The 27,970-nt window shown below is 43.0% G+C and overlaps 1 protein-coding gene across 4 annotated transcripts in view; it reads left to right on the top strand.

Moving 5' to 3' along the window:
* DARS (aspartyl-tRNA synthetase) overlaps window positions 1-27,970 on the top strand; it is a 205,561-nt gene that overhangs the window by 134,914 nt on the left and 42,677 nt on the right. For all 4 annotated transcript variants that reach the window (XM_029605392.1, XM_029605393.1, XM_029605395.1 and 1 more), the window contains 3 exons: window positions 2,309-2,411; window positions 3,656-3,736; window positions 9,541-9,600. In XM_029605392.1, the coding sequence (XP_029461252.1) occupies window positions 2,309-2,411; window positions 3,656-3,736; window positions 9,541-9,600 (244 nt within the window). The remainder of the gene's footprint in view (window positions 1-2,308; window positions 2,412-3,655; window positions 3,737-9,540; window positions 9,601-27,970) is intronic.

The raw sequence follows: 27,970 nt of genomic DNA, 5'->3' as shown, positions 1-27,970 counted from the left end.
ATGGCAGTGCACGTTACTTCAGATTTATCAACCATCAAGACAATTATGATCCACCAACAAATGTTTGTTGTTAGAAGTTCTTACTGTTCACCTTGCCAGACTAGACCTTAACGCAACATTGAGCCTTTTTGGTTGCAGGCCCTTCTCTATGGAACTCTCTTCCGGATAACTTTAGATTAATTCCCACTAACAGAATTTAAGAAACACTTAAAAACGTATTTATTCAAACTTGCTTTCATTTCATTTCTTTAATTTTAACATTATTCCCTTACTTTTTATGCTATATTTTCTTAATCTGTGTTATTTGTGTTGCATTTTATTATGCATATGTAACATTGCAAACTGCTTGAATCTTCCTCCATTGCATCAAGCAGTATATAAGAGTTTTTTAAATAAATAGGGGAACTTCTCTTCTCTTTCCATGCCCCTCTTTCTTTCCTTCCTTTCTTCCCCTGATTTATAGCCCTGCTTTTATGCAGATGGGGCAAAACTGTATTTTACAGAAGACTTTCAAAGAGCTGCAAGGCATCTCCCTTAGCCAGCCAGATTCTGGCACTTAGTTAAGCCAATTTTCGTCAGTAGCCAAGGCATTTGAAAATAGAAATATATTTAGGTGTCCATAATTTGGTCAACTAGATTTAAGCTTGCAATTGATCACCTAAATTTGGACACCCAAGTTAACTGGCTAGTGCTGAAAATCAGTGCTAGATGGCTAACTCAGACCCCAATTAGGGGAAATATTCAAAAGCTAAACCCTCTGAAAGTTCCCCAGAGTGTGCATGTTTATTTTTAAGATGTAGAGTATTTACTGTTTGTGTATTGCCTGGCTTGTTTTGTATACTTCTTATTATAACTTTCAATTGAAAATGGAAAATAAAAATTACCGTATTTTTCGCTCCATAAGACGCACTTTTTTTCCCCCAAAGGTGGGGGGAAAATGTATGTGCGTCTTATGGAGCGAATATAAAAAAAAAACCAAACAAAAATCTAACAAACACCCCCCCCCCCGACTCCCCCAAGACCTGCCGACTTAATTTCCTACAACCCCCCCCCCCCCCAAGACCTCACAAATTAATTTCCTGCAACCCCCCACCCTCCTGACCCCCCCAAGACCTGCCAAACGTCCCTGGTGGTCCAGCGGGGGTCCGGGAATGATTTCCTGGGCGTGGGCCGTCGGCTGCCAGTAAACAAAATGGCGCCGACGGCCCTATGCCCTCACTATGTCACTGAGACCGACCGCTGCTATTGGTCGGTCTCAGTGACATAGTGAGGGCATAGGGCCGTCGGCGCCATTTTGTTTACTGGCAGCCGACGGCCCTATGCCCTCACTATGTCACTGAGACCGATCGCTGCTATTGGTCGGTCTCAGTGACATAGTGAGGGCATAGGGCCGTCGGCTGCCAGTAAACAAAATGGCGCCGACGGCCCTATGCCCTCACTATGTCACTGAGACCGACCAATAGCAGCGGTCGGTCTCAGTGACATAGTGAGGGCATAGGGCCGTCGGCGCCATTTTGTTTACTGGCAGCCGACGGCTCACGCCCAGGAGATCGTTCCCGGACCGCTCCTGGACCCCCGCTGGACCACCAGGGACGTTTGGCAGGTCTTGGGGGGGTCAGGAGGGTGGGGGGTTGCAGGAAATTAATTCGGCAGGTCTTGGGGGGGTCAGGAGGGTGGGGGGTTGCAGGAAATTAATTCGGCAGGTCTTGGGGGGGTCAGGGGGGTGGAGGTTGTTAATTTAAAGGGTTGGGATTGGGGGGGGGGGGGTTTTGGGGGTTCCCACAGAAAGAAAAATTTTCTGATCTGGGGAGTGGACCGAAATGGCCCTCCCCAGACCCGAAAACAAAATGGGGAGAAAAAAAAAAACTATGCACTCCCTTAATTTGCTCCATAAGACGCCCAGACGCAGAGCCGGTTTAGCACAATTTTTTTTTTTTTAATTTTCCCCCTCTGAATCCTAGGTGCGTCTTATGGTCAGGTGCGTCTTATGGAGCGAAAAATACGTAACTTAATAGACAGTACTCCAATTGCCCTGTGTTAAGCACACTACTGGCAGTTAAACAGTGCCGGTAATTCACTAGCAGACTGCTTTTGGAATTGTGTTTAAAGCTTATATAAGCATAGATTTATGATTTTTGAAGCTCTGCCACCCACCATTAATTGTTCCTGCTCCTTTTGATACCTTCTGGGCATTCATGTAAGGAAGTCAAACAGGCCATGGGGTTAGGAAGCAGAATTTCTAATGTATAGCTGGACTGTGGTTGGAATTAAATGTATTATTATTAAGTGCAATTATCTTTACTAATAGCATCAACAAAGAAAGCATTGTTGACGTAGAAGGTGTTGTAAGGAAAGTGGATCAGAAAATTGAGAGCTGTACTCAGCAAGATGTGGAGCTGCACGTGGAAAGGGTAATTGTACTGCATTTGAATAAAGACTCTTCTGACACATTCAGTTTAATTTGACTTGCTTTTAAATAAAGTTCTTAGCATTTGTGGCAATGACGGTCAACATTTTAATATTCATGCATTTTGTAATATTTTGTCAATGATATCTGATTGTTTCTTGATTTTGTTTTGGTATTTCAGCAGCACTAACATTTCCAAACAGGAGATGCTTTTGCTTTTTACCAAAATGATATCCCTGATAGCTCTGATCTTGTATGCGTCTTGTCTTGTCCCAGGAAGATGGTTTTCCCACTAGGGTCTACTTTAAAAAAAAAAATTGGAATCTTCAGGGTTCCAATTCACAGGGATCCAAACGGTGTGCCAAGTTTATACACTGCATGCAAAGCTCAGGGCAGTTGATGTCCTTGTACAATAGAATAGTTGTCACCTAACGATCACATCAGCTACAAACTGAACTTTGCATTCTGTTATCACAATACAGTAACTAGATTTTAGCCAAGGAATGAGCAGAAGTGAGCTGTGCGTCACAGAGCAGCCATACACAGAGTTTGAAGGGCATATTTTAGCAAAGGGATTTAAATAACCAGAAATACACTTTATTATTGTGTAGTGCATTTGTATAGATCACTGTGCAGAGGCACATGATAGACAGTTCCTACTTCTTGGAACATACAATCTAGATAAGACAGACAATGAAATACAAATAAAAGGCTTTGTTTTAAGACAGCAAGGCCCTAACAGAAGATTAGAGGTAGGTTGGGATGAAATTGAGAAGGGGCAGGTTTTAATTGTTATCATCAGATATAACAGTTGAGGTCTGGAAATGTTTTAAGGAGGAGTCTAGTGATATAAGTTGTTGCTAATTGGCCTTTTCTCGTATAGTGTGAAATAAGTATGGAATATCTTAGAAAAGCAACTGTTGAAATCTTGTAACATTATGTCCTAGAATAAGTTGTTCTTCTCTGACAGCCGGCAGTATGTTTACTCCACAAAAGAGCTTTTTTTTTTTAGGAAATGCATCATATTCTGTACTCGATATCTAACTGCTGATTTTCTCCTGGGGGGGGGGGGAGGATAAGGCAGACGAAATAGTCAATCTGTTAAAACCTTACCACAAATATAAACATGGTTTCCGCTGAACATTTTATGCAAACCTAGTGACATATATATGACGAGAATGGCTGTTTTTACTAAATCTAGCCACGTGCTAGCAGCGTTACACTATTTCTGTTCTATCTTACTTTCAGATCTATGTGATCAGCTTGGCTGAGCCTCGTCTGCCTCTGCAGCTGGAAGATGCCATTCGGCCTGAAACAGAAGGAGAAGAGGTGAAGACCTTTGCCCTTCTGCTAAATTTTCAGTTTGACTTTTTTGAAAGCTACTGTAGCCGCTATGTTTTTGGCTGCTATGAGCGATGGCTTCAGATTGTCTTTTTATTTTGTTGCCCAGGGTAGGTTGCTTACCCAAGCCCTCTGCTCATTAATTTTAATGACACATCTTATGTGGTCAGAGGTGAATTTTTTTCCAGTAAGTGGTGCTCATGTTTACTAGTTGGCGTGTAGCAGATACTTGTGCTTTCTTTCCAGTCTGTGGGATTCAGAAGACTGGTTTCTGCCAAAGTGCTATATTTTAGACTCTTGTTTTCAATAGTAGCAGCCAACAATTAATTTGTTGTAATGCTAAATGAGTATTTATAAGAAGCAGTGGGTCTAATATAACCCAACAGTTCACAGAGCATGAAAGCGTTTATCACATATAGTTAAAAATGCAGTCTTTTTTTGTTTATTTTTATTTATTTAAAGTATTTTATATACTGCGGCACGTTCGGAACATCACCTCTGTTTACAAGAAGCATAATGCAGCAACAGCAAGTCACTTTATCCTCCATTGCCTCAGGTACAAAACTTAAATTGTAAGCCATCTGGGGATAGAGAAATACCTACAGTACCTGAATGTAAACCGATGTGATATCTCAGATCAAATGTCGGTATATATAAAAATAAATATATATATATATATATAGGTTTTACAAGGCAAACACATAGAATAGCAGGAACTGATTATCAATGTAGATATGTACAGGAAAACTATTTTCCCTGTACGTACCCGGATCAGTCCAGACCGTGGGTTGAGCCTCCTGTCCAGCAGATGGAGACAGACCAAAACTGAAAGGGTATCCTATATCAGGACAGATCCTATCCTGCAGCCCTTCAGTATTTGTCTGTCTCCAGCAGATGGATCAGCTCACCCTGCGGTTCCCTGATCTTGGCTACTTGGCCCTTTCTTTCTCTCTTAAGGATCAAGCAAGTACCACTTTATTTTAAAAAAAAAAAATACCCTTTTGGGCTCTGTTTGTTTTTTCCGATCAGGAGACAGTCCTGTCTCCTGGCTCTTGTGAGGCTTAGGGGGGCTTGGCCCCTTGTGTTTTACATAGCCTAAGCCCTGTTTTCCCGGTAATCCTAAGTGGGGTGAAACTGGTGGTCCAGTCACTCCCCCCTTACCTGGCTGCTCTTTCTATAGGGGCTTTTCTCCCCTAGCATTTCTTAGGGAGGCGCTCTCTCGCTCTGATCCTAGAAAAAAAAAAAAGGAACATTTTAAAAGCCACAAGCTGGTCTGTTTTCTCTTGCTTTTGCCAGCAGCCAGGTATTTAGTACAGAGGAGCATGCAGGGTTCGTTCCTCTGCCTCCACTCCTCTCGGCAGCAAAGTTTGTGCAGTCAGCTGGTTTTTTTTTAGGCAGATCGCGGCTCCTCTTCAGTGAGACATGCCATGATCTCAGTGCTGCCTCGCTTGTGGTGAACCCTCCATGCGAGGGACCTGCTCTTCTTGCTTGCTGGGTAAGGAGGGCCTCTCCTTGGCAGCGCTGATGAAACAAGCCCGGAGTCGTGTTTACAGCCGCATGGCCAAGGCCGTTCCCGGGTTGGCAGACCGCGGGAACGGCGGCCATTTTGGGAGTTTCTGCAGCTCCCTATTCAGGGCTGCCCGGCGCGGGAGAACCAATTTTTATGGAGTCTCCCCCGATTTGAGCCCCATGCAATCCCAGGACGTGGTCCCTGTCCACCCCTCCCCCGCCCCGCCCCCCCCCCCCCCCCGGCAAGGCTAGGGCCCGTTTTTCTTCAGAATTTGTGCTTCTTATGCACAAATCCTACCTGGCCAGCTTGCAGGAGGAGGAGGACCCTCCCTCAGGTCCCCTGCCGGCCAAACTCACTCGGCCAGCCCTTCCACCCGCTCAGGAGGCACAGGGGTCAGTCCAGGTGTGGGTGGTCCTGGGGATCCCTCCTTTACCTGATCCTCCCTCTCCCCTGGTCGATTCGGACTCAAACCTGGACTTGGCGGGGATGCTCCCCCCCCCCCCCCCCCCCCCCAGAAGGGGATGATCCCCGAGTTCTCTGTATGTTCCTGAGGGAGGAATTGTAACCCCTCATTCCCTTTGTTCTTCAGGAGCTAGGGATTGAGGGGCCCATGGCGAATACTCTGACAGCGGGGCTGCCAAAGCACATGGACCCGGTTCCGGCGTCTGCTTTTCCTTTTCACCCCATGCACAAATTTCTGTTGCTTCGGGAATGGGAGGCTCCTGAAGCGGGGCTCCGTGTCGGGAGGGCTATGGAAAGCTTTATCCCCTCCCGGAAGACTTCCTGGACATGCTGAGAATTCCCACAGTAGATTCTTCCGTCACGGCGGTTACGAAGCACACCACTATCCCAGTGGTGGGTGCGACAGCTTTGAAGGATGTGCAGGATCGCAAACTCGAATTCCACCTTAAGCATATCTTCGAGGTTGTGGCCTTGGAGGTGCGGGCGTCTATCTGCAGCAGTCTCATACAGCAGGCAAGCCTCAGGTAGGTTCAACAATTGCTCGGCACCCAGGACCCCCCGTCTGCAGAGGCGGAGCAGGCTGAACGATTGGAAGGGGCCATTACATATGGCATGCTCTGCTCCAGTTTCATTGGTGCTTTCCTTTCTTCAGAAGGGTCTCTCCAGGGTCTTTCCTTCAGTTCGTTGAGCGTTCAGGTGTCCGCTCTCGGCTCTCTCCTCTGTAGCGTAGAAGGTCATTCTTTGGCGTCTCATCCGGACGTTGTGTGGTTCTTGAAGGGCTTCAAACACTTGCGGCCGCCCGTCCGTTCCACTTTTCCGTCTTGGCGTCTTAATCTCGTCCTTCGGGCTCTCTGTACGGCTCCGTTCGAGCCCATTCGTCTGGCTACGATAAAAGATCTCACGCTTAAGGCGGTCTTCCTCGTTTCTATCTGTTCTGCTCGGCGGGTTTCAGAGATTTAAGCGTTGTTCTGTCGGGAGCCTTTTCTGCATTTTTCCGATTCAGGAGTCTCCCTCAAGACTGTTCCTTCCTTCTTGCCAAAGGTCGTTTTCTGCTTTTCATGTCAATCAGTCGGTGGGGCTCCCCGCATTCTCTCTGGAGGATGTTGCATGTTCCGCTGGTGGCGATCTTCACCGGCTTGATGTGAAACACGTGTTACTAAGGTATCTCCAGGTTACCAATGAATTTCAGGTCTCTTTGTCCTTTGGAGTGGTCCAAATAGGGGCAAGCAGGCTTCTAAGACTACTATTGCACGGTAGTTGAAGGAAGCGATTTCCTCGGCCTATCTTTGCCAGGGCCGGGCGGTTCCTGAGGGCCTAAAGGCTCATTCATTGCGTTCTCAGGCTACTTCCTGGGTGGAGAGTCAATCTGTTTCTCCGCAAGAAATCTGCAGGGCCGCTACTTGGACGTCCCTGCATACTTTTGCTCGACACTACCGTCTGGATGTGCAAGCACCGGGTTTTGGTTCCTTTGGTTGGCAGGTGCTTCGATCGGGACTGTCTCAGTCCCACCTGGTTTAGGGAAGCTTTGGTACATCCCACGGTCTGGACTGATCCGGGCACATACAGGGAAAGGAAAATTAGTTCTTACCTGTTAATTTTCGTTCCTCTGTAGTACCACGGATCAGTCCAGACGCCCTTCCCTGTTGTCTTTCATGTCGTCCACTCGAAGCTTTTTCTACAGGTTTCTGGATGTCAGTTCTATATCTCTGTATTCAGGATACTGGAAGCATCTGTGTTGATGACAAAGACTATGCAAGACCGTTCTTATACAGAGTTCCTTCAATGGTTGTAATTGTTACTCAGTTAAGTTTTCTGGTTGCTTGCTTGATCTTCTTCGGGGGGTTTTCTTTGTTCTTTTCTGCTTTGACAATGGTTATACTGAAGGGCTGCAGGGTAGGTTCTGTCCTGATATAGGATACCCTTTCAGTTTTAGTCTGTCTCCATCTGCTGGACAGGAGGCTCAACCCACAGTCTGGACTGATCCGTTGTACTATAGGAACGAAAATTAACAGGTAAGAATTAATTTTCCTTTGATAATAGCAAGGCTTTACCAGGTTGTGGAGGGATTTGTGGATGATGGAGAGTGATTTGAATATTATGCGGGATGGGATAGGCAGCCAATGCAGGTGTTTGAGGATAGGGGTGATATGATTGTGTTGATGGGTATTGGTGAGGATGCGGGCGGTGGCATTCTGGAGCATTTGCAGGGGTTGGATGGCATTTTTTTGGAAGGCCTAGGAGGATGGCATTGCAGTAATCGACTTTGAATAGGATGATGGCTTGGAGAACTGTGTGAAAATCATTAAGATGTAGGAGAGGTTTCAGTTTTTTTTTAGAGTGTGGAGCTTGAAGAAGCCATCTTTTAGGGTGGCGTTTTATGAACTTTTTTAGGTTGAAGTGGTTATCTAGTGTGACTCCAAGGCTACGGAAGTTTTGGGAGAAAGTGGTGGTGGGGGGTGTGTTGATGTTGTTGTGGAGGGGCGAGATGAGAAGGAGTTCAGTTTTTGCGGTGTTGAGCGCAAGGTAGTTTGATAGCAGGGTGCTGATGGCGGTGAGGGCAGATTCCCAGGTTTTCATGGCCTTGGGCAAGGTGTCTGTTATTGGTATGAGGATCTGGACGTCATCCACATAGGTGAAGTGCGGCAGACCGAGTTTGGATAGGAGGTAGCAGAGGGGGGGGAGGAGGTATATATTAAAGAGGATAGAAGATAGTTAGGAATCTTGAGGTACACCTTGCGTCAGGCTAATGGGTTTGGATTCACATTGCCTAATTTTTACTCTGAATTGCCTGTTGGTTAGATATGATTGAAGCCAACGGAGGGAGGGGCCGGATATGCCGATCTCTTCGAGGCATTTTATTAGGATATAGTGGATGACCGTGTCAAATGCTGTGGAGATGTCAAGGAGGGCTAGGATGTATACTTGGCCTTTGTCAAGAGATTTCAGAATATGGTCGGACAGGGAAACAAGGAGGGTTTCGGTGCTGTGGTGTCTGCGGAAGCCGTATTGGGAAGGGAAGAAGATGTGATTATCATTTAGATAGTCGGTGAGTTGCCGATTGATTCTTTTTTCTAGGATTTTTGAGATAAAGGAAAGGTTGGAGATGGGGCGATAGTTGGCAGGCTTGGTTGGGTCAAGGGAGGGTTTTTTAAAGATAGGTTTTATTATGGCTTGTTTAAATTGGTTGGGAACAGTGCCATGCAATATGGAGCAGTTGATGATGTTGGATATGGGGTGGGAGATGATATTGGGAATAGAGAGAAGTGATATGTTGGGGATGGTATCTGTGGGGTGCACTGCAGGGTTGATTTTCTTGAGGATGGATTGTGTCTCTATGGGTGTGGTGGTCTCAAATGGCTTAAGTACTGTGGTGGTGTTTGGTGTTTGGGGTGTGGTGGGCGAGGGCGTGGAGGAGGTGAAATTTGTTGTGGGGGTGTTTGTGAGTGAGGGGGAGAGGGGGAAGTGAGCCATGAATTTTTTCTATTTTGTTGTGGAAGTATAGGGCGAGTTCCTCACATCTGACTGCGTCATCAGTGTCAGGAGGAAGGGGTGAAGGGTGGTTTTGGTTAGAGTGAATACAAATTCAAAGCGGGCTCGGGCATTAAATTGATGTTGGTGGATTCGCAGGGCATGGAAGTCTTTTTGTTTTGTCAATGGCTTCACGGTAGGTGTGGAGGTAGGATCAGAACTTTGAATGTAAGGCAGGGGATTGGTCTTTGCGCCATTGTTTACTTATTTTCAACAAAAAAACAGCATTTTGAAGTTATAGGATGTCTGAGTCTATGCATTGTTTTATTGTGTGTGTTTGCAAACTGTTTAGGAAGGAAGAGCCACTGTAAACCAGGATACAAGATTGGACAATAGAGTCATTGATCTGCGGGTAAGTATTGCATGGTAGATTTCTCAAATCCACGGCAGAAATGCAGTCTTAAAACCTATGCAAAATATCAAACTAATTTAACAAATACTGTCAAAGATCTGTTTTAGAAACTGAGCTTCAACAAAAATGTCATGATGTCATTTCAACAGGCGGCGCATCCAGCCAAGCAAACTGATTTATTTTCACTCTTGCCCAGAATAATTGGACTAGTAGAAAAATAAAATGTTACTACATTGCTTTTAAAAAGCCTCTCTGAGCACTGTTGAGTGGCACACATGATTTCATATGTCACCCCCAGAGCTTCACTCCAGCAGTCTAGGGCTCAAAGAAGCAGAGTCTAAGAACAGCACACGGCTGCCATGCAGATGGCCTTATGTGCTTGTAAGGAAACGGGGAAATGGATAAACCGTCTGCAGGCGGGGAAATGACAGAGCTAAAAATAGCCCCGCGGCACAGCCAGCAGAGCTGAAGAGATTAATGACTTTCTGATCTCATCATGCCATTTGATGGAATTATTGAGATAAACATGACTGATTAATTAATTGATAATTCCCTGCTGCTGCTTGTCATACACGAGAACGAACTACTTGTATATTTGCAAGCATCAAGACAAAGCCAACATTTTCATAACACAAAAATTTTAAAATTAGGGATTTTATTGAGGTTTATTAACTTTATACTAGAATTCCGCAAAACTGAGCAGTATTACTTCTAGCAGACCTGCAAGAGCTAGCAGTTTCAGATGTGTGTGACATTCTGATTGCCAATCAGGTGCTAGAGATTAACATACAGAAGATGAAGTTTGTTGATTACTCTGAAATTATGATCATTCGTAGCTGCCACATACTTAGCTTTACTTTATATGATTTTCTTCCTTTGTTATAACTCCCCAGTAGCTCCAGTAGCTATGGAAGTGCATATCTCTTGTAAACTTAACTACGGGGCAAAGCCAAAGTTTTATGGCGTAGCAGTGCCAAAGAGAATGTATCAGTCTATTGTCCCCTTCTAGACGGGCTAAATATGACCTGCCCGTTTCTTGTTTTAAAGCTGGGTAAAATAAGTACCAGCTATAACTGCTGCATCTAGAAGTAAATGCATACGTGTGTGTGTGTGTGTGTAAATAAATATATATAGAGAGTTATAAATATATATTTATTTATTTATTTATTGGCCATTTGAACAGTGCACTGTAATAAACATATTACAATCACCACGGTAAATAACAATGGCCAAGAATTTGTTTATAAATGTTTGTAACACCCCCACCCACGCACCCCTTCTCTTCATGTTCATAGTAGCCCTCCAGTTAAATACAAGAAAATGCAATAGTGTATAAGAAGACAAAAATCAATGTTTAAATGACTAAATAAATTAATAACACGGAAATCTTTAAGTTACAAGAATTTCTTTGACTGTTCACTGAACATTATATTTTTTTTTATACACATGCATGCATGCAAACACAGAAGAGACAAGAAATCAGGAATCAGAAAGAGACACTTTGAGGCCAATATTTAGTGCTGGTTTGTTCAGCTAAGTTCAGATTTAGCTGGACAAATGGCAAGATTTGAAAATCCTGCCACACTGACAGGCCCCAAGATAGCTGGATAACAAGTTATCCAGCTAAAAATGTGTCTGGCTAGGTCAGAGGCGGGTGTGAGGTGTTCCAGGGCAGTCCTGAAGTTAGCCCGATAAACTTATCTGGCTAATGTTATAATGGCCGGGTATATTCAGTGGCACAGGTGCACTGCTGAGTATCCGACAAAATAAGTTTATCTGGCTAATTTTGCTGGCCGGGCAACGACTGAAAATGGACCCTTTTATGTTTGTGCCTCACATTTTTGCCTTATTTCTTACTGTTTAGCAATCCCTAAAACATTTCAGGAAGTTCTCCTTGTAAATGTAATAGATTTACAAAAAATGTTTTTTCTGCTCAGGGTCATGTACAGGTGGTCAGTTAAACACTTTCAACTGGTGATCCTGAATCCCTTGTAAGACTGTTTTGACCTTGGCAGTACCCTAGTAAACAGGAAGAAAAACATATTCTGTTATGTGCACATGTGTTAAACAAGAAATCTGTAGTTTTCCTGAACGCAAATGCCTTTGAACTATTGTCTTACGGTGATGCCGGACGGCATCTGCTCTCTGAGGCCACCTTCAAATTGAGCGCAGCTCAAAACCTGCAGGAGAAACTTGTTTTATGGGAAAAGTGTGAGCACTCACTCATCTTATGGGTTCATTAAACTTGTAGGGCTTCATCCTCTTCCTTTCTTTGAAAGCCAGCATTCGCAGAGCAAGACGAGAATAGTTGCAAGTCCTTGGAAAGGTTTTGCTTTTTGTGACTTCCTGTGTACGCTGCTGGCATTTCTCATGAAGCTGTGGTGTGGAGCTGCTCAAAATGCCTGCTGGGTGGTTTTGCAGATGGGTCCTCTTATTGTGAACCAGATGTTGGGGATTAGGGCAAGGAGTTTATAAGGTCCATGGGAAAAACTAAGAGGCGGGAGGATGAGTGGTGTAAATGAAGGAAGTTTACAGCAGGTGAAAGAAATTTGGGATGGGCAAGATAAGAGGGACTTGGGTATAGCAAAAGATTAGTTTCTTAAAGGATTAAAACAGTGCAGGTTTTATCTTTTTGTTTGTTGGGCTAGACAAAATGTTTGCTGAAAGTAAGTTAATGAAATACACAAAAACAGTTCAACCTGGCAAAATCTTTTTTTCTGTACTGTTTGTTTAGTTCATATGAATCCTTATTATTGTAATGCACCTGCTAGGATATTAGTTGCCATTTACTTGTTGTAATTACAAAGTAATAGATTCTAGCCTTTACTAATATTCCAGCTTAACAGTCCAGGTCAGATTCAAACACTGTGAAAAGACTTCTTAAAAGAAAAAAGGGAAATTTTCAAAGGAGTTGCACATGTAAATATAACATACTATTGTAGAAATGTTCAAAAGCCATTTACGCACGTAAAGTATGCCTTCATGGAATATCCTATAGACAGTTAAATTGCGTATATTGTAGTAATTTTCCAAAGCCCATTTACTCGAGTAAAGTGCATTTACATGTGAAAACCCAGTTTTAAGCATGTAAATGCTTTTAAAAATCAGACCCTAAGTTTATAGTGCACTTCTTTGGAAGTAAAGAAAAAAAATACAAGGGAAGACAATTTTCCAAAGGGATCTGAGATTCCATTTGTGAAAATTGCACAGCACAGAGCAGCTAAATTTTGCAGGGTAGTTTTCACTGGGCAGATTTAGCCATTCTAAATGCAGGCCTTCCTAGTTTTCCTCGCCAAACCTCTTCTGCAGAATAAGGGCAAACGTACCCTGGTACTTCTGTACTTGCATAATTGCCCACGTAGTTTCTCTTTGGAAAATTGTAAGACTTACATGGGTAAGGAAGTACTTGCATGCTTCTGTTGCTAGGAGGCTTGGTGAAGATTGTCCCCAGGATGTTTGACCCTGTGCATTGCAGCTCACCTTAGCATCCTGATATCCCATAGACGTATACACCCCATTGCACCTTAAATCACTAATGAAAGTAAGCCAGATATGTCTGTAAGATTCTTTTTTTTTTTTTTTGCTGGGAACATATAGCATTTCTATTAAGTCAAACTATCATAGAATGTGCAACACTGCATGAGAAATGAAAAGCTAAAAGTTTCCAGAACAAACAGGAAGGCATGGAAAAAACCAGAGGTAGAGTCCCGCTTATTCACCCAGATTGTGAGACGACACTCAAAATAGAATCTGACTCTCTAATAGATAAGGTGGGAATCAGCATGACACTTTTGTCTTTTTTTTTTTTTCCGTATTGCAAAGTAATGTTCTGTTTGTTCTTTGTATGCTTGCAGTACTAACCTTTGTCATTTTTCAATGCTGTATTATACCCAAAGAGAAAAGGTAAAGTCTGTATTTTAGGCTCAGGAAGGCGACATTGCAGTGTTGTCACCATGTAAGGGTAGAAGATTAGTACTTGCTATGGTAGCAGTTCTCAACCTGTGAGTCAGGATCTCTCTGGTGGCCCATTGTCAAGCTTTCGGAAAAGAAAGAAAAGCTCCATTAGGCAAACTCAAGATTGGGATGCTGGCTATCTCTTCAGTATTATGACACATTTTTAAGTGCTCAGTGATGTCTAGGTCATGTGTCCTGAGTTTTCTAAATGCAGCTATTATGCAGGAAAAATGGTTTATTCGGCTTAAACTTGGCTTTGCCTGCTCAGGACCTCATCAGACAGACAGGCTGGTCATTGCCGGACAAGTTTCATGAGCAGAGAGTGCATAACTAGAGCTTAATGGTCCATTCAGTAAGTACCGATTGTGAGGTCAAAAGGTGAAGCTGCCTAAGCAGATAAAATTTGGAAGTCATGGATGGCACCGGAAGTGTGACGGATGTGAGCATCCTGCTTACTGCTGAATCTTTTCCGCTGGAAATGCCTCATTCTTCCTGCAAAAGGACCAAGGAGTGTCAGGCCTCGGACGCGATGGAGGTCGTTCCAATCATGGGTCCGATGGCCGCTCATCTCCATCCTAGGACGGAGGTTGGGGCAGAGAGCTTGCTGAGCGACAGGAGGGGGGAAGAGGAGCCCTTCTTAGCTCCAGAGCTGATGATGTCACTCTCCCCTGGGGAGAGATCGCCGCCAGTAAACCCAGTCTTTAGGCTCCTGCAGGAGCGAGGAGACCTAGGGTTGTCGGAAGACGTCAGCCCGACGGAATCCACGTCGAGGCAAGAAGCCCTGCAGAAAGTTGTTGCAGCTTAACAAGCCAATCTGGGACCTGGTGAAATATCCACCAGAGTGGCAGGATCGGGGCCTGGAGAGAGCTCTGCTGACTTTTCTTCTTTGCAACTCAAAACTCTGGTAAGACCACAAACTTTCACATTGGAGCTTATCTGGGAAGCAGTTAATGATCTAAATAAGAATATGGTGACACAAATGGAAGTTTTGTTGAACTCAGTGAAAGAAACAAAAATTAGAGTTGATAAAATTGAAGAAAATGCTCAAATTAAAAGTGAATTGTTAACGGTTAAAGTGGACCTGGGAAAAGTAAATGATCTACAATATACCTTAGTTAAGGAAAACCAGATGTTACAATTTAAAATTGAGAACTTGGAAAATACCTCAAGGAGTAAAAATATTCATTGTTTCAATTTTTCTAAGCTTCCAATGTCAACACCAACTCAGCTATGGTGGAGATATTTAATGTAAGTGCTTAAACTACCAGAGGCTACACTACCTATTATTTCCAAGGTATATTACCTCCCATCATTGAAGAAAGCCACCAGGGGAAACTATAATGAAAATATTCCAATGCAGGAATTACAACCAGTACAAGCTCTAAGTATTGATGTTTCAGCGATATTAGAAGATTCTGAAAGTAATCTGGCGAGACCATCAACTCTGCTCGTGACTTTTATGTTAGTCTGATAAAGACTGGGTATTTAGAAAGTATTTCCTAAATAGATCAGAGGAATTCTTGGGTTGCAGAGTTCAGATGTTCCCGGATTTGTCCAGGCAATCCCAAAAACCTCAAGTAGTGCAATTAGGGATGTTTTTTATATTGAAATTCTCATGTAAATGCTTAATAAAGCATAGAGGTAATTCATATATATTTTCTCAACCATCTCGGTTAACAGAATTCTTAGTAAATAAAGGTAGACCATTGCTTAGCTCTTCACCAGGCTTGAATAAGGGCACTCTATGGTGGAAGTTAGATTTCTCAGAGAAAAGTAATCTGTCCTACAGCTAAATTACTTCGTAGTATATTATATTTCCTGAAGTTGTGTAATCTTGGATATAATTGAGGGCTTATTAGACAGGTATGACATTTAGTAATTTCCTGTAATAAGATGTTTTCTTGAAAAAATGTGTTTTCTTTGTTCTACCTGTATTTCCACTCAAGTAATTTTTGCTTGACGAATATGCTGATAAAAGGTATAAACAGATAAAAAAAACAACTTTGGAAGTCATATAATATACACACACAGGGAACCCAAACATCTCATTTTTGCAAAGTCCCTTTTGATAGCAAAGCAGTATTTTAGAGGTATTTGTTTGCACCATAGGTGAAGTCATCTAAAAATACAAGATTTTTTTTATTTTTAAGAGTACTTATTAAAAAAGTAAATCAGCAGTGATTATATTTTGTGGTGAGTTCACATGATTTCATCTTAATTTTCAAGTGGATACTAAACAGAAAATTAGTGGGACTCTGTGCTGTAGTACTTGGTAAAACAAAAAACAAAGTTCTGACTTGTCTAGTTCACCTTATCAATTAGACCAGAATAACAATAAAGAAAATGCATGAAAAGCAATGCACCTCGTTCTTTTCCTCTCCAAAATCAAGCACTCTTCAGAGTGGGGGGACGGACGGGGGGGGGGGGGGGACCAGATAAGTAATTATTCTAAATGCAGATAGCACTAGAAATGGATGACCTACCTAAAGATTTGAAACTGTTAAAATCAATTTGGAACAAAATTCAAGAAGCCATATGTTCAAGGAAGATAACGAATTAAAAATTAAATTGGGTGACAGTCTCAAAAGCCCACTGTTGAAGAGGAAGATGTTCTACACTCCTAATCTAAATCGGCATTAAAATGCCCCTCTAAACTAACTGAGCAAACACGCATTATTCCCCAGAGGTGCTTGCAAGGGGTCCCAAATAGAATTGCTTTAAAGAACTTGCAATTTTTTTTTTAATGCTGCCATGCTCCTACACCTCCCTCTGGCTAATTAGAGCTAGCAGGAGATGAGGCATGTAACTGGCAGCCCTCTGCGTTGTTTGTTGATTTTCTGTTTAGATTTTACTAGGCTGGTGGCTCTATATTGGTTGTCATTAATTATTTACAGATTAAAAGGAAATGTATTATTTGCATTGTTAAAAATATGAAGCAAGTGACAGTCAAAAATGAAAACCAGAAGGGGTTAAATCAATATAAGAGGCGAGACCACTGTTTCAGAAGCACTGCTGCTCCCTAAATATTGTGACCGTTTCAGCATCAGACACTGCATGCAGTATGACTGCAACATAATTAGACAAGCTGAACTTGATATGTCTTATACAGTGTTACAGTTTTATCCCATTTTGCATAGAAGTCCTAGTGATTAAAGTTTCTCTTTCTGAAGAATTAAATGTTTGCAAACTGTGCCCAGTCCAGCTCCTTTAAGCAGTCCTAGAATCAGAAGAATTTTCTTGTAAAGAAAGAAAACCAAATGTGAAAATCATAAAATGTTGTAAGGGATCAGAGTTAAACTTGTAGATGTTAGGTAAGGCTATGCCCATCATAGATAATTGAGCAACTCTGGCAAATCTGGTGAAAAGGAAGTGCGCCTCTAAATGAAACAGTGTAGCCAAGGGAAGCATGGAAATATTGGGCTTTTAGCACAGAGGCAGCCAATCTGGTTTGGGTCTTGTCAAGTTGTGGACGTTTTGCATGAGTCACTCTTCTGCTGAGAGTAAAGCAGATGTTTGTTCCAGAGAGAGCATTTAGCACAACATAAGCAAACCCCACACATTCTGCAGGGTAGTAACACAATACAGGCTTCAGTAACTTCAGGTTCAACACACAAAGAGAATCATTCCAAGATCCAGTCCAGATAGATAATCCAGGATACACAAATATTCTAATATTTCTACTTACTAGAACTGGTACACAATACTTGCTTTCATGTTTTAAGCTTATGCCCAAAAGCCTACCAGATCTCTCTCTTCAGGAGCTACAATTTAAGATTTTGCACCACATTTTTTGTGGTGATGTTCGCCGCTGCTGGATGGTACGGTTACCCTCCCTAAAATGTATTAAATGTCATCAAGTGACAGGCACTTTGGCACATAGATTGTTTCTTTGTCCTGTTCTGCGAACATTTTGGACGAAGGTGCTTGCAGTAGTAGCTCAATGTACTGGCTCTTCTATTGGCTGGACGGGCAAGTTACTTCTTTCTGGTTTAAGAGGAGCTCTTCCTTCTTACAAATCATCCTTGGATAAATTTGGCCATACTGCAATATTACTGGCATGCCGTATGATCTTAGCTGACTGGATAACACCAGACACACCGCCCAACCTGCGGGCGTGGTTTGGGCAGCTGGCCTTTTCAATGCAAATGGAACGACTGGTTGCCATGGACAGTGAGAGAGAGAGATATGCTATACCAGTCTTGTTGGTCAACTTGTTATGGCTTACTGCCGTCAGACCTTCAATCTACTTTAACCGCCGCTGGTTATCATCCCTCTTGGAAGTGACTGGAACTCTTACATTACCTGGCTTATCCTATGATTTGATACTTGAATTGAGATCATTGTACATTACAATGGGGACTGAACTTTTCAAGGGCATATAACGTTGTTTTATTACCAATGTTGGACAGTGCTAGTTATGGAAGGGTTGTCTCCCAGGGTAGGGGGGGGAGGGGGTTGTATGTGTAGTGTGTGGAATGTTAGTGGGGGTCTGTGGTGTGATTAGGTGGTGGGATATGCTTGGAGTTTAATCTGTTTCTCTGGGTCAGGAGGACTGCATAAGGAGAGTACACGGGGCATTGTTATAGTCGACCTCACTATATTGGGGAATTGTTCTTGAAATGTGTCATACTGATAATATTTGATTCCAATTGTGCTCTCTTCTCCTAAGTTTGGGTTATTGATTGTACCTGTTTTGCTCTCTAATAAAAAAAAAAAAAAAAAGATTTTGACAAAAAAACCCCCAAAAAAAAACAGGTTCACAGATACTGAACTCATATGGGCCCTTCTGAGTTTGCCCAGCTCAGCCCTTTAGCCATCAGGTTGCAGGGCACACTGTTGTATTCCCAGCAATCCTTTATGAACCCTTAAACAATCTGGATCCATCTCACTGGCCTTTCTAGAGCTTTATGTTGAGAAGGCCAGATACCATCCTGATGTCAATGCACCGCCAGAGGTCAGTACATATCCTGAGTCCTTCAGTGTCAATGGATTCGATGTGGATACCAGTGGGCAGGACTTAAACTTCCTGAAGTGCATTTTCATAAGGTTAAGCCATGATCAATGCCCCGGTTGGTGTCATAGATGGGACAACCCTGGATGCCATTGTTGGCCTCCAGGCAAAGGACACATCTATCATGGGGATCCATGATAGATATGAACCTCTTGCACAGAGGGCACTTATTGAAGTTGCTGGTCTTCTTTTATGATAAGGGGATTGGGTGAAAAAAAAAAAAAAAGCATGGTGAAATCAAATGACTCAATTATAAGTTCATGCTTGAGGTTGCAGCAAGCCCTTTCTGGTTTGCTCAACTTCCAATCAAGGGAGCCACACAGTAGCTCAGAAACATAATTCCTGCCCTCGGTTGGAACAGAATCCAGTTCAAAGCTAGCCAGAGCACTTTTTCCCCTAACAAGTCTCCTATTTCACAGATTTGGCAAAGCTCATACATGTTGTGGAAGTGATATACTCAAGCTCTGGGAGATTGGAGATGGGAGTAGGAAGGGAAGCTACTACTACCAACAAGAACTATAGACACTGAGGAGTTTGTCACCTGGACAGTCTATCTTTTCAGATGGATTTAAAATAGGAGAAAAATAGCATAAGAAAAAAATCAACACCCAACCCTTAAGCAAATGAAAATCAACCATTTTCTCTGAGGACCAGCAGGATGGCAATCCTCATACATGTGACATCATCACATGGAGCCCAGCATGAAATTTTGATTTCAAAGTTTGTATAAACTTTCAGCATGCCATACTGTCATGCATCCACACAGGGACCCCTTTAGTCTCTTTTCCATAGAGCCCACAGTTTGTGGTTTTTTTGTTTTTTTGGTTTTTTTTGTCTGTCTTGCTGATAAGGAACATTCAGTTTCCTGAGAGGGCAGGATTTGTCTTTCACTAGGCCCCATGGTCTTCATCCTATCCCCTTTAGGTAGTTTTTCGGTCTTGGTTTATAAGTTTTCTTTCTTTTTCAGCAGCATCAGTTCATTGAGGCAGCACCAGTTGCAGTTTTGTCGTTAAATCATTTGATTTTGCCATGCTTTTTTTTTTCATCCAATGCCCTTGCCAGAGAAGAAGGCCAGCAACTTCAATAAGTGCCCTCTGTGCAAGAGGTTCATGTCTATCATAGATCCCCATGATAGATGTGTCTTTTGCCTGGTGGCCGACCATGGCATCCGGGGTTGTCCTATCTATGATACCTACAGGGGTGATGTTCCTGACTTAACCTTATGGAAATGCACTTCAGGAAGCTTAAGTCCTGCCCATCGATATTCACATTGACAACATCGACATTGAAAGACTCAGGAGCTGCATTGACGTCTGGCTGTGCATTGACATCAGGATGGTATTGGGCCTCCTTGACATATAAAGGTCTAGGAAGGACCAGGGAGATGGATCGTCTGCCCTCTCCAACCTGAAAAAAAGCAAAGGGGTAAGCTTCTTCAATTCTAGCATTGATGAACTCCGATGGAATGCATTGAGTAAAGGCCAAGAAGCATCAACAGTGGTCTCTATCGATGTGCGATGCTGTGAGCAAAAACATTCTGACAGCAGCCTTTAATTCCCTGAAGCATTCCCATGTTGAGGAAAACATCATCTGTGCAGTCCCAGGAATCGCATCAGCCTCCAAAGGTCCAGATATCAGCCACAGATACACCTCTGGTATCCAAGAAGGACATGGCCTTTGCCCTGCCTCCCAGGCAGTCTTTGCATTGGTAATCTTTGAAGAGCAGCTGGATAGGGGAAAATCCAAGAGGTCTTGGACTGAAAGATGCAGAGCATCAGTGCTCTGGCATTGAAGTCATTATTGTCCCTGCAGGCAGACTTCCAACCAAATGCTAGAATCCCTGCTACAACCCAGCAGAATGGCACCTATACCAGTTCCCAAAGGGGAATAGATATCAGCTACCACTGCATTGATGGTAATTTCCAACCCATTGGAGAAGAATGTTTCCCGAGATAGTGGAGCTTGTCCAAATTTACTGCCCAACATTATTTGATCTCCTCTCTGAGGCCTTGTCTGCAGGCAAAGCAAGATCCAGATCCACGCCCCCAATCCACCAATCAGGTTCAGTAGGCGCTAATTTCTGAAAGTAAAATGTGCGGCATGGCTGCACATTTTACTTTCTGAATCGCGCGCGAATACCTAATAGGGCCATCAACATGCATTTGTATGTTGAGGTTGCTATTAGGTTCGGCGGGTTAGACGCGCGTTTTCCGCCCCTTACTGAATAAGGGGTAAGGGAAAACGCACGTCCAATGGCAGGTTAACAGTGCGCTCCATCAGAGCGCACTGTACTGTATCGGCCCGATTGCCTTTTTGGTTACTGCTACACACTGAACTGTCAATTTCAATATAATATCCATTATGACGCCTATATCTTTTTCCTGGGTAGTAGCTCCTAATATGGAACCTAAAATTGTGTAACTGCAGCATGGGTTATTTTTCACTGTATGCATCACCTTGTACTTTTCCACATTAAATTTCATCTGCCATTCCCAATCTTCCAGTCTCGCAAGGTCCTCCTGTGCAATTTATCACAATCCACATGTGATTTAACTACTCTGATTAATTTTGTAAATTTGATTACCTTACTCGTATCTCTTTGTAGATGATTTAAAAATATATTGAAAAGCACCGGTCCAAGCACAGATCCCTGAGGCACTCTGTTTACCTTTTTCCACCAACAAAATTGACCATTTAATCCTACTCTCTGTTTCCTGTCTTTTAACCAATTTGTAATCCACGAAAGGACATTACCTCATAAGAACATGCCATACTGGGTCAGACCAAGGGTCCATCAAGCCCAGCATCCTGTTTCCAACAGTTGCCAATCCAGGCCTTAAGAACCTGGCAAGTACCCAAAAACTAAGTCTATTTCATGTTACCGTTGCTAGTAATAGTGGCTATTTTCTAAGTCAACTTAATAGCAGGTAATGGATTTCTCCTCCAATAACTTATCCAATCCTTTTTTAAACACAGCTATACAATGGATGATTTTAATGATAGTTTACAAATTTTAACTAATAGATCTGATATTTCATTTTTTAGTTCCTTCAGAACCCTGGTGTGCATACCATCCAATCCAGGTGATTTGCTACTCTGGTTTGTTAATCTGCCTACTGCATCTTCCAGGTTCACTTGATTTGACTCATCACCCTTGAAAACCATCTCGGGACATATATCTCCCCAATATCTTCATTAATAAGCACACAAGCAAAGAATTCATCTAGTTTTTCTGCAATGGCCTTATCCTTAAGAGCCCCTTTAACCTCTCAGTTATCTAACGGTCCAACCCACTCCCTTGCAGGTTTCTGGCTTTGGATATATTTTAAAAAGTTTTTATTATGGGGTTTTTTGCCTCACCAGGCAACTTCATTTGAAATTCTCTCTTAGCTTGGCTTATCAATGTTTTATACTTAACTTGACAATGCTTATACTTTTTTCTATATAAACTTCCTAGAGCTAAGGGTGGTCCATAATATTTTGGATAGGCATTTCAGACTTTTAAATAAACACCACAGGTATCCTGCTGTCATGTTGCTCAGATTGAATTTGTAGAACAGTATGGCAGCAGTGTTATTCAGGAGTACTAGGGAAAGAGAGTAGTAACAGCAGCTTTTTAGGGCTTGGCTGGGATGAGGTGGGTGACCACATCATAGCAGAAGGGAGCTGAGCAAACTCTGCTCAAACAGGCCAATTCTGTAAAGTGCCCTCGGCTGAGCGCACTGTTTAACGCGTTTTTGATGCGTGTCCATTACCTCTTATACTTTAACAAAGTTAACACGTTAACAAAGTACTGAAGGAAGGATTCTTTAAGCTCAACGTTATGAAAAAGCTCAAACCCCTTCTCCACTCCCATGATCTCCGCACTGTCATTCAGTCAACCCTCATATCCAGACTCTACTATTGTAACTCCCTACTCCTAGGCCTCCCCTACTCCACCATAAGACCTTTACAAATTCTACAGAACGCTGTAGCAAGAATCATAGCCCATGCACGCAAATCAGACCATATCACCCCCATCCTTAAAGACCTTCACTGGCTCCCTGTTCCCTCCCGCATCCTCCACAAAACATTGACCATCATCCACAAATCCATCTACTCACACAACTCTAACTGGCTAGATGAACCTTTCCTCCACACTCAACCCAGCTGTCCCACTCGAACCAACCACCTGGGTATGCTCCAGATACCCTCCCTCAAAAAAGCACACCTTTCCTCAACAAGAGATAGAGCCTTGTCTATTGCGGGCCCCACCTGTTGGAATAAACTACCTCCCCATGCCCCAAAAATTAAAAAAAACAAACTAAAGACCTGGCTATTTAAACAGGCATACCCAGAATAGGACCCTAGCCAGACATGTTTGCCCCCCACAAATGTTTTGACGCTGATATGATTACTCTGCCTTGCATTGTTTACCTCTTTGTAATGCTTCTTCTGTTAACTATTTTTATTTAGTCTGCCGTGCATTGTTTTACCTCAATGTCATGCATTCTCTGTTAATTTTTCCCTCTTTCTGTCTCTACTCCTCCAATTATCTTCCCTCCCTGCCCCAGTTCGCCCCACCCTGTTCCATGTATTTTCTAACATTTTAGTTTGATGTAAACCGATATGATGTTCACACGAATACCGGTATAAAAAAAGCTGTTAAATAAATAAATTGTACTGTAATGGGTTTACCTCGTCAAACACGTATCCAACCTCCCCCTTCCCCGAAACGAATAGTGTTCATCACATGCAGATGATGAGGCTATTAGTTATGCACCCCGTACATTTTACACTCAGAAAAAATGCTTTTCTGTACACCCTCCAACTTAATATCCTAGCGATATTAAGTCAGAGGAACCAACAATGTTAAAAATAATAATTTAAAAAAAAAAAGTGCCAGTCAGGTTAGGAAACGGACACTCAGTTTTAACAGTGTCTGTTTCCCTAACTAATGGCTGTCAGCAGGTTCGGAAAACCAGCACTCGTAAAATTGAGCGTTGCTTTCCTGAACCTGCTGACAGGTACCTCTCCTGGGTTTCCACTAATAAGGAGGTGCTAGGGACATGCTGTTGTCCCTAGCGCTTCTTTTTTCGCACGACCCCCCTCATTTAAATACAGGATCACGTGCCCAGGAGAGCTGGCTGGACGTGTATTGGGAGAGCGGGCGCTCAACATAGAGCGCCGGTTTTCCTGTGCTTCTTAATGTATCTGCCTGAATTGTGGGAAGTCTGGCCCTTGCTCAACAGTCTTTTGGCTTGTCATTTAGGACACAGCTGAGCCGAATCTGCTCTAGGGGATAGGGTCAAACCTAACAAATCTCACTCAGCTCTCTTTCAGGCTGATTCAGAAAAACGCGCGGGAGAGCTGGCAAGCACCCGCTCTCCCGGCGCGTGCACAGGCCACTCTCCTGAGCGTGCGATTCAGGAGGCTGGCCTCAAGGAGGCTGTCAGCGGGTTTGACAGCCGACGCTCAATTTTGCCAGCGTCGGTTCTCAAACCCACTGACAGCCACGGGTTCGGAAAAGGGACGCCGGCATAATTGAGCGTCCGTCTTCCGGGCCGCGGGCCGATTTTTAATTTTTAATTTTTTTTTTTAACTTTTGGGGCCTCCGACTTAATATCGCCATGATATTAAGTCAGAGGGTGCACAGAAAAGCAGTTTTTACTGCTTTTCTGTGCACTTTCCCGGTGCCAGCAGAAATTAACGCCTACCTTTGGGTAGGCGTTAATTTCTGAAAGTAAAATGTGCGGCTTGGCTGTATCAAATGCATTTGCACGCAGCGGGCGCTATTAATTTCGGGGGGGGGGGGGGGGGGTTGGGCACGCATTTTCGACGCGCTATTACCCCTTACTGAATAAGGGGTAAAGCTAGCGCGTCAAACGTGCGTCCAAATACAGGTTAACAGTATGCTCCACCGGAGCGCACTGTACTGTATCGGCCTGTTTCGTAGCTGATGACAATCAAGTTTGTACTTCAGCATTGCTTTTCACACACTAAAGCATAAAGGTGATGATTGCTTATTTTGAGAATGGGCAAATCTGTGATTAGTAGTACAATTTTTTTTATTATTATTTTCAAGCAGGTTGTCAGGTTTATTTAGCGCTTTTATGCCCTAAAGGAATTTAGATTCTTTAGGTAATTTTATAAACACAATAATTCTTTTGTTGCTTCATCTGTATATGGAACTGAAGTAGAGGTAAGACTTCAGTGATACTGGGCAGTCCATAATGCATCAGTGAGATAATTATGTGTTAAGTGTGATTTAAAAAAAAAAAAGGTTACAAATGATCCCTGACTATAGCAGGGTACTTATTCCAGAGTCCCAGGAGACGAGGAGAACAGAGAGACCCAGAATGGAGACAGTAAGGAATTTCATAGACCTAAAAGTAGTGATTCTTGCACCAATAACAGAGAAGCGTCACCTAGATAGGATTTTGGACAGTGCTGGGGAGGAACTGGCTGTCATGATACATATGGGCACCAACGACATAGTAACATGTGGGAGGGAGGATCTGGAAGCCAAATTTAGGCTCTTATGTAGAAAGCTGAAATCCAGAACCTCCAGGTTAGCATTCTCTGAAATGCTTCCTGTTCTACGCGCAGGTCCCCAGAGGCAGGCAGAGCTCCGGAGTCTCAATGCATGGATGAGATGATGGTGCAGGGAAGAGGGATTCAGTTTTGTAAGGAACTGGGGAATCTTTTGGGGAAGGGGGAATCTTTTCCAAAGGGATAGGCTCCACTTTAACTAGGATAGAACCAGGCTGCTGGCGCTAACCTTTAAAAGGGGAGATAAAGCAGTATTTAAACTAGAACAAAGGGGAAAGCTGACAGTCGCTCAGCAGCACATGGTTTGGAGGGAGGTATTTTTAAAGGATACTAATGAAGCATTAGAGTTAGGGCATCTCAACAGAGGTTCCAATAATAAGAAAAGTAGTGTAAGTGCCTATAATTAAAAATTCACCTGAGCTAAAAAAAATTCCAATTTATCCCTGTCAACTGAAAAACAGAATGTAAATACAAACAAAAAACTCACTTTGAAACGTTTGTATGCTAGTGCCAAAAGTCTAAAAAGTAAGATGGGAGAATTGGAGCGTATAGTAGTGAATGTTGACATACTTAGTTGGCATGTTAGAGACATGGTGGAAAGAGGATAACCAATGGGATAGTTTTATACCGGGGTACAAATTATATCGCAATGACAGAGAGGAGCATCTTGGTGGCAGGGTGGTGCTTTATGTCCGGGATGGCATAGAGTCCAACAAGATAAAGATCCTGAATGAGACTAAATGTACCGTCGAATCTTTATGGGTAGAAATCCCTTGTGTGTTGGGGAAGAGTGTGTTGGGAATAGTGATAGAAGTATACTGCCATCCACCTAGCCAAAATGGTGAGACGGACAGTGAAATGCTAAGAGAAATTAGGGAAGCTAACCAAACTGGTAGTGCAGTAATAATGGGAGATTTAAATTACCTCAGTATTGATTGGCTAAGTGCAACATCAGGGCAAACTAGAGAGATAAAGTTCCTGAATGGAATAAAAGACAGTTTTATGGAGCAATTGGTTCAGGAACCAACGAGGGAGGGAGAAATTTTAGATCTAATTCTCAGTGGAGCACAAGATTTGGTGAGGTAAGGGTGGTGGGGCCGCTATGTAATAGTTATTATAATATGATCAAATATGAATTAATGACTGGAAGGGGGGACAGTATGTAAGTCTACGGCTCTAGCACTAAACTTTTAAAGGGAAACTGAGAAAATGAGAAAAATAGAAAAAAACTGAAAGGTGCAGCCTCAAAGGTAAAAAGTGTGCAACAGGTGTGGGCATTGTTAAAAAAAATAGCATCTTAGAAGCACAGACCAAAACAGGCAAAACGATTACCGGCATGGTTAAAAGGTGAGGTGAAAGAGGCTATTTTAGCCAAAAGATCTTCATTCAAAAATTGGAAGAAGGATCCATCAGAAGAAAAAAGGATAAAGTATAAGCATTGTCAAGTTAAATGTAAGACATTGATAAAACAGGCTAAGAGAGAATTTGAAAAGCATAGAGGCAAAAAAATCACAATAAAAACTTTTTAAAATATGTCAGAAAGCCTGCAAGGGAGTTGGTTGGTCCATTGGATGATCAAGGGATTAAAGGGGCACTTAGAGAAGATAAGGCCATCACAGAAAGATTAAACGATTTCTTTGCTTCAGTGTTTACTGAAGAGAATATTGGAGAGAGACCCATCCCTGAAAAGGTTTTCAAGGGTGATGATTCAGATCAACTGAGCCAAATCACGGTAAACCTGGAAGATGTGGTAGGCCTGATTGACAAACTGAAGAGTAGTAAATCACCTGGACCAGATGGTATACACCCCAGGGTTCTGAAGGAACTCAAATATGAAATTTCAGACCTATTAGTAAAAATTTGTAACCTATCATTAAAATCATCTGTCAGGGATAACCACAACAGCCTTCCTGGTAAGGAGCTCTGTGAATAACTTTGAAACGTCTATAGTTGTCAGTTGAAATCGCTGTGAGTGGGAGGAGTTTGAGAGACTCTGTGAATAACTTTGATACATCTATCGCTGCCAGCCGAGATCGCTGTGAATGGGAGGAGTTTGAGAGACTCTGTGAACAACTTTGATACATCTAACACTGCCAGCTGAGATCACTAAGAGAGAAAGGAGAAGTAAAGGAACAACCAGTCAGGAGCTCTGAAACGTCATCACGAGGGCCCGGGACTTTTAAATCCTGAGGCACGCTGGCGTTCTAGTGGGGCCAGGCTCTGAATGAGAAGGGATAACAACAACAGCCGTCCTGGTAAGGAGCTCTGAAAATAACTTTGAAACATCTATAGCTGCCAGCTCAGATCGCTGTGAGTGGGAGGAGTTTGAGAGACTCTGTGAACAACTTTCATACATCTAACGCTGCCAGCTGAGATCACTGAGAAGGAGAGGAGAAGTGAAGGAACAACCAGTCAGGAGCTCTGAGACATCATCACCAGGGCCCAGGACCTTTAAATCCCGGGGCGCGCTGCCTAAGGGGCTTAGACCGCAACCGAAAGGGGACAGATTTGGAAATCTACTCTCTGGATGGGACGGAAAAGAAAAGCGAGGTTTGCTACCTCTTCTCCTGTAATAGCCATAAAAGGCCCCATGGATGCCCATGTTAATTGGCAGGGAATGCCAGTAATGGACAGTTTGCGAAGCATGTCGGATGTTTCGCTAAGTCCAGGCAATGGGCCTACTCCTCCGCAACCACCAGGAGCTACGAAGGAAGTACTACAAGTTGAGGACCTCCTGGTGTATGCGAGTGGACTTGTGCTGCAACAGGCACTGGTAGAGAAGGCCTCAACCCCCTGCCATGAGACAGGGGAGGAAAATATCGTAGTTAACATTGGCAATTCCCAGCTGGCAGCTGTGGATCCAGCTAATGTGAA

The sequence above is a fragment of the Rhinatrema bivittatum genome, chromosome 6, assembly GCF_901001135.1.
Source record: "Rhinatrema bivittatum chromosome 6, aRhiBiv1.1, whole genome shotgun sequence".
NCBI lineage: Eukaryota > Metazoa > Chordata > Amphibia > Gymnophiona > Rhinatrematidae > Rhinatrema > Rhinatrema bivittatum.
Note: the sequence above shows the minus strand (reverse complement) of the source record. Positions and strands in the feature narration are given on the sequence as shown.